The sequence below is a fragment of the Babylonia areolata genome, chromosome 29 (assembly GCF_041734735.1).
Source record: "Babylonia areolata isolate BAREFJ2019XMU chromosome 29, ASM4173473v1, whole genome shotgun sequence".
In the NCBI taxonomy this organism is placed as follows: domain Eukaryota; kingdom Metazoa; phylum Mollusca; class Gastropoda; order Neogastropoda; family Buccinidae; genus Babylonia; species Babylonia areolata.
In genome coordinates, this window is record NC_134904.1 from 27,762,751 (window position 1) to 27,770,250 (window position 7,500).

Consider the following 7,500-nt stretch of genomic DNA (forward strand, 5'->3'; position numbering starts at 1 on the left):
GCTACTAGGCTGCAGAGAAAGAGAAACAACAAACAAACAAACAAACAAAACTGGTGATGAAACATTTGAACAGCTGTGCAACACAGACTTCAGTTCAATGTGATTTGCGAAGTGGCTAGGGAACAGTTTCAGCCTTTCGACAAACAAAAAAAACCAAAAAAACAATTAGCAGTCAGTAGTTTGAAAGAAATAAAACAAAGAGAGGAAACACAGAAAAGACAAGCATGGAAGCAGGGAAGGAAAAACGCCTCAATATCAAAGGAATGGACGACCTCATCCGACATCTCGGCCACCCGGGTCGCTTCCAGATCCTAGTGTTCGTCCTGGTGGCTTTGAACTACTTCCCCGTGGTGTTCCATCACGTGTGTATGGCCTTCTACGGCTACACTCCACCGTTTGAGTGTCACCCGGGGCGTGCTTTCCCCCCCGACGTTATTTCTGAACGTGAGGGGACGGGGTTCGCATCCTCTTACCAGGTGAAAGACGCCAACTCGACGGCTGTTATCAAGAACGCACAGCTCATCGTGCGAAGCTGTGACGTAGTGATGACGTCAGACAAGGGAGCCAATCGCAGCGAGCAATGCAAGGCCGGCGAGTTCCGGTACATGCTGCCTGAGGGAGAGAAGACAGTTGTTCTGGAGGTGAGATGATGATGATGATGATGATGATGGTGGTGGTGGTGGTGATGATGATGTTGTTGGTGGTGATGATGATGTTGATGACGTTGATGATGATGATGACAGCAATGATAATGATAATTCTACTACCACCACTACTGGTACTGCAGCTGTTACTGCTGCTGCTGCTACTACTACTACCACCACTCCTACTGCTATCACCATCACCACTACTACCACTACAACTACCACTACTATTACTACTACTTCTACTACTAGTATTAATACTATTGCTATTCTGGATATGTTTAATGCGCTCTACTCATTAGCTCAACGGCACAGAGCTCTAACAATCAGTATTGTAAGGGACATGTAATCAAAACATCAAGGACTCAAGGAACTGTTATCGATACTTATAAGCGAGACAGACGGAGCGTGTTTCATTGAGGAACACTTTGTTCGTTTTACTGTACTGTAGAGTTATATACGTGCACAACGTGAAAAAGAAATTCTTTAAGGAGCATGCTTAATCCCGTTACAGGAATGTTTGAGACAGTTATACGTTACTCTTAGTTTATTTATTTGTTGTTTTTTTGTGTGTTTTTTGTAGTTCTTCCTTTTTTAACCTCTGCCACGTTTCAGGTCTCTTTTCCTGTCTCAGTCATTCCACCACCTCTTCCCATCGCCCCTCCAACCCCCACGTACACACACACACACACACACACACACACACACACACAAGCGAGCGAGCGCGCGCACACACACACACGCACGCACTATTCCCGCCCCCTCACCCCTACCCCTTTCTAATATCACTTAACAGTTAAAAGACGTTAAACTAAAGAAAGGAAAGAAAAATTCTTTATGAATCTGATATACACGTACCAGATATTCCTCCTCTCTGTACTTGATAAGTTTAGATATATTTGCACTTATAATTTGATGTACTTCTTTGCTTGTAAATGAATAAGAGTATGATGATGGATGATTAAAATTTGTTGTATGAAACTTATTTACGATTGACTCAACTGATAGATGAACTGATATAACGTGTCTGATTGCACAAAAAAATACTTGCATTAGATATACAGTTGTACACTTGTTTACGGTATTTTGGAGAAAAAAAGTCGATAGCACTTTTTTTTTTAACACAACGATTAGAATATATTTGCATTCGTTAAATCTTTCTTTCATGCATCCCGGGTCTTTGTTTTTTAAGACGTATAGACACGTTCTTGTGGCAGTTGTGAACGACATAGAACAAATAGTAGGTGGTCATTAGTGTTAATAATTATACAGGAAACGATTGAAGTGTGGTAGATTGGTTTTCTTTTGATCTTTAAAAAAAATGTTTTTTGTTTACAACAGTATCAACCTAGGGTTGTGCAGACGTTCAAAGTGGATGATTATGTTTGTCATTGGTATATTTACGAAACCTCACACGTCTAAAAAAAAAAGAAAAAAGAAGAAAAGTCACCTGCTAAGAGATAGGTGTAGGAGAAAGAAAGGGTATTTTCTCCTCGTCAGACAATAACTGGCCATACAGGATTTATACCCCGTGTGTAGGTTACATAATAGTTGGTAAACACTTAAGTCGAAATAATAATCTTTGGACAAATAACATGTGGAAAAGTACTTGAAAGAAAAAAGGAATGATAAAGGTTGTGGTTAACCCATATAAACATCTGACAATTGATGACAGGGCTATAGATATCGACATTGTCTCCATGACACGTCACTGAACGTAAGGGTGAAGTCCACTGGAGTGTCAAAGGTCTTTTCTATTCTTTATCATATTTGACCGCATTTAATCAGTTTACCAAAACCGCATATTCACCTCTCTCCTTTACTCACACACACACAAACACACATACACACACACACACACACACACAAACGATGCTCAACACACGCACACACACACACAGAGTCACACAGACACAGAGACAGACACACACACACACACACGCGCGCGCGCACGCACATAGAATCTCAAACTTGTTGAATAATCGGGTCAGAATTATTGGTGTGCAAAGTAAACGTTGCTCCAGCACAAGACCTATACACTACCTTTTTGTTTGTTTGTGAAGAACGACTGACATATTTATAGTGGGATTTACGATATGCATTCGCACAACAAATTTTACGTCATTATCACAAGGACACCAATTCTTTGAGATTTCGTAACACGTAAGATTTTCTCAGTTACATTTGAAGTTATAATCTGAATACAAATACTCAGCAATGTTCACTTCATAAGCCGTCCATTCATGTCACGAAAAAGCACGACACCACAAAACCACAGACCAAAACCACAAGATATCCAAAGAGAAAGTGAAGTCCCAACATTCACAGTGCACACATTTAGTTCAGCGAATCATAAAGCAGTTCACGACGAAAGTCTGTCATCGATCACACACACACACACACACACACACACACACACCCTCCCCAGCACGAATCCATAACAGGTGTAAATGACAAGATTTCCCTCAAACCAAAACTCCACGGGAAGCACAAAAAACAGACCAGTTAATACCCGTTCAGTGCCCAGATGACGTATCACGTACGTGCATAGTGACGGTACTGATGACGTCATCAGAAAAAAGGGAAAATGTAACACTGGAAGGCTGAAAATTCATGCAGTTCATCTAGGGTGGTATGAATCTAGACCATTTTTTTCTTCTCAGTTTTAGGCTTAGTTGTTTTGGATGTTGTTTTACGACTTGAAATTTCACTTTGTACTGTGTTTCCCCCCTGACACTGAAAGGGTTTTGACCACAGATCACTACAATCCAGCAGCATCACTTTTCGCACGTCCACCCTTGATTGATTGATTGATTGATATGGATACTTATATAGCGCCTATCCTCGGTCGGAAATCAGGCTCTAAGCGCTTTACAAACACGGGGTCATTTGCACGACGGGCTGTCTACCTGGGTAGAGCCGACTGACGGATGTCATTGGGCGCTCATCATTCGTTTCCTGTGTCATTTCACACTCAGACAAACATAACATTTTATGTGTATGACCGTTTTGTTCATTTACCCCGCCATGTAGGCAGCCATACTCCGTTTTTAGGGGGTGTACATGCTGGATATGTTCTTGTTTCCACAACCCATCGAACACTGACAAAGTTTACAGGATCTTTAACGTGCGTATTTGATCTTCTGCGTGCGTATACACACGAAGGGGGCACATGCACTAGCAGGTCTGCACATATGTTGACCTGGGAGATCGAAAAATCTCCACCCTTTACCCACCAGGCGCCGTCACCGAGATTCGAACACGGGACCCTCAGATTGAAAGTCCAACGCTTTAACCACTCGGCTATTGCGCCCGTCAATGATGGTCATCGCGACTATTCTTGCTGTCAAAGTGAAATGAGATTCGACAGTTTACATTATTATTTCTATCTTTTCTTTTTGTCTGACACCTCCCCCAAAAACAACAACATACAAACAAAACAAAAACAAACAACCCCCCACCCCACCCCCCAAAAAAGAAAAGAAAAGAAAAGACAAAAGTTTATGACGCTTATGATGGGTCTCTCTCTCTCACACACACACACTCTGGAATGAACTTCCTCTTTCGCTTCGTCAGGTCCCCTCACTGAGCTCTTTCAAGTCTGGCCGCTGGCCTAGAAGCTAACCTCTTTCAAAGACAGCCTCTCCCCCACCCTCCCCACTCCCTGCCTTGTCTTTGTCCCCACTTTCTCAAGTTTAGAGTTATGGCTGCGCGTGAATGACTGGTGTGAAGGCGCTTTGATTTGTCTCTGCACAAGATTCACCGCTATATAAATACTTCTTCTTCTTAGAATTATTATTATTATTGTTATCATGATCATCATTATTATTTGTTCCCCGTGTAAAAACCCGATCCTTCCGTGATGTCTTCGCCACTCTGCTTCATTTCCATATTTCAAAACTGGCCCGAAAGCATATCTTCTTGAAAATGCTTGTGGATAGACCAACCACACCATATCTTTCTCATGACATTCAGTCATAAGCCATTTAAACTCTGTGTGTGTGTGTGTGTGTGTGTGTGTGTGTGTGTGTGTTTATTGCAAAGCGCTTTGAGCTCCCTCTTAAGGAGGAAAGTGCTCAGTAAGTCTTCAGTATTCTTCTTCTTCTTCTTCTCATTACTTTATCAGTTCATGAAATCTGAGGGTTACATTTTGGTTGATCATTTCATAGAGCATCGTCTTTCGCGTCAAAAGGAACGGAATAAGTTTTACACAAACAGTCTATACGTCTGCTATTTCAATTTTTTTGTTTGCAAAACATATGAGTCTGAAACAAACATTGTTGAAAGGGGGGAGGGGTGGGGACGAAAGTCACGCCGACACAGGCAGTTTGCTCAGATCGGTCCCCCCCACTCCCCCCACCCCTCTCCCGGCCTTTGTTCAGAATCTGGGTCACCACTGTAGAGAACGTCAAAAAATGCGGACGTTGGCCTATAGGTCTGTGGAATGCAATGCAAGACGTCGTTATGATTATACTCTAAACCCACAAACCCATGGTTTGAATGACGGATGTTAAAAGAGGCATATCCGTTTCGTTGCGTTGCGATTTTTGTTCTCTGTCTCTCTCTCTGTCTCTGTCTCTCTGTGTGTCTCTCTGTCTCTCTCTCTGTCTCTCTCTGTGTCTCTCTGTGTGTCTCTCTGTCTCTCTCTCTGTCTCTGTCTCTCTGTCTCTCTCTCTGTGTCTGTCTCTCTGTCTCTCTCTCTGTCTCTCCACGCCACCTCCCATTTACCTTGTGTTTGCAGTGTTGTCCATGGCCAAAATTAAAAAAAAACAAAAAACAACAACAAAAAAACAACAACACCATTTTTGTTCGTTCGTTCCCTCGGCCCCTCCCCCCCCCCCCCCACCCCCGGCCCCCCCTCTCTCTGTCTCTCTCTTTCTTTTTTTCCACCATTCTTTCTTCTGTCTCTTTCCATCTCACCCCCTCATTCTCTCCCCCCCCCTCTGTCCACTCTCTCCCTCGCTCCTCCCCCCCTCTAGTAGTAGTAGAAACTGGGATGTCCATCTGACGAACGAGATGAAGTAGTAGTAGTAGCAGGCATTGTCGTAGTAGCAGCATCAGCAGCAGTAGTAGTAGTGGTGGCAGTTGCAGTAGCAGCAGCAGCAGCAGCAGTAGTAGCAGTAGCAGCAGTAGTAGTAATATTTAGTATTTCAAGGCAAATGCCTTCAGGGACATTATGGGTGGGCAGCAGCATCATGACCAAGGGAGTTAACTCGGGACCAGTAATACCGTCCCAGAGTTACTCCTTGTGGAGCTATTTTGGGCGCTGGCCCTAAGTGCACTCTGCTTTGTTCGAGTTTATCTGGTATTGTACCTGACTGGCTTTCGGGAGCTTAGGACACAAGTGTGCTCAGGGTTGCTCCAAATTAAGCCCGTCCTGCATTTTTGTTTTTATGCACTAGTAACAAACTAAGTATAGTAAGTAATTAGTATGCGCTTTGACATGAAGGAGGAAGGTGGCAGAATGGTTAGGACGTTCATCTGCCAATACAGAGAGTCCATGAGGGTCTGTTGTCGAATCCCGCTGTCGCCCTTTCTCCCAAGTTTGACTGGAAAACAACACTGAGCGTCTAGTCATTGGGATGAGACGATAAACCGAGGTCCCGTGTGAAGCACGCACTTGGCACACTGAAAAAGAACCCATGGCAACGAGAGTGGTGTCCTGTGGCAAATGTTTGTAGGCAAAATCAATCCTGATACGTACACAAGTATTGCGCGTTGGGTTATGCTGCTGGACAGGCATTTGCCCAGAAAATGTGGTGTAGCGTATACGGACTTGTCCGAACGCAGTTGTGCCTCCTTGAGAAACTGAAACTGAAACTTCAAACCAAGTTGATTTAGAATCAAACCTCAGATGGTGTGGAGATTTCAGGACATGGGTAACAGTCTCCCGGGGTTAACTTTCCTCGCTGGGGTCATTCATTTCAAGCCTTCCCCTGAAGAATAATCCCGTGGGGGCTAACTTGAAGGAGGTGGGGTAAATCTGAAGCATCGCACAGCCGGAAGCAGCGACGCGAACAGAAAGATACAGCATACACGGCTCCAGCCAAGGATACCAATAAGCATCCATTTTTGATAGCGCCCGTCAGACAGTCGGTGAAAAAGGTCCCATGCAATTAATGATTGTGAAGATTGTGGAGGTTGGGGAGGGGGTATCGTGGGGGGTGGGGGGTGAGAAAATGAGGGGGGTGCGGGTGGAGGAGAGGGGGAGGTGGGTAGCTGGTTAGGGTGGGAGAGGAAGAGGCGTGAACGGATTGCAGCAAAATGTTTGCTTGTATGTGTGTGTGTGTGTGTGTGTGTGTGTGTGTGTGTGTGTGTGTGTCTGTGTGTCTGTGTGTCTGTGTGTGTCTTGTAGGTGGTGGGGTGGGGGATTAGTCAGGATAGGGCGAGAGAGGAGTGGGAAGAGTACTCTTCCTTTCAAGTGGACCTTTGGGAACGAGGTAGCTTGAAGATTGAAAGGCAGCAAACACTCATTACCTAACATATGTATGACAATCGTGTCTGACTTTGAACGTCGGGACAGCAGAGGAGGCAACTGCTATGCCACCCAACTCGGTGTGGGTTGGAATTTGACAAACATGAGAGTGTCTTCCCCAAGTTACACCCCCATTCTCTCGGTCAAGATGGCTTTTTGATAATCGTCGTTGGCATGGTCCTCAAAAACCAACTACTAGCCCTTGAGGCTGCAGTACTAACAGCCAGTGCAATCTTGCCTTCTTGTGTGAGAGCCATAGTCCTCCATAAAACAAAACAAAACAAGAACTAAGCTGTGAATGATTTCCGATTACAGTGGAGATCATACAGCCCTCGTTTTGCTGTTGGCCCGACTTATGCTTACGTTTTGTAATATTGAATA

General features: G+C 44.2%; 1 protein-coding gene across 2 annotated transcripts in view; it reads left to right on the forward strand.

Annotated features, from left to right (window-relative positions):
- The window catches only part of LOC143302307 (organic cation transporter protein-like), a 42,615-nt gene that overhangs the window by 4,238 nt on the left and 30,877 nt on the right, over positions 1-7,500 (forward strand). For both annotated transcript variants that reach the window (XM_076616917.1, XM_076616918.1), the window contains exon 2: positions 1-641. This exon is cut by the window's left edge and continues 79 nt beyond it. In XM_076616917.1, coding sequence (XP_076473032.1) covers positions 225-641 — 417 coding nt within the window. In that variant the 5' untranslated portion in view covers positions 1-224. The remainder of the gene's footprint in view (positions 642-7,500) is intronic.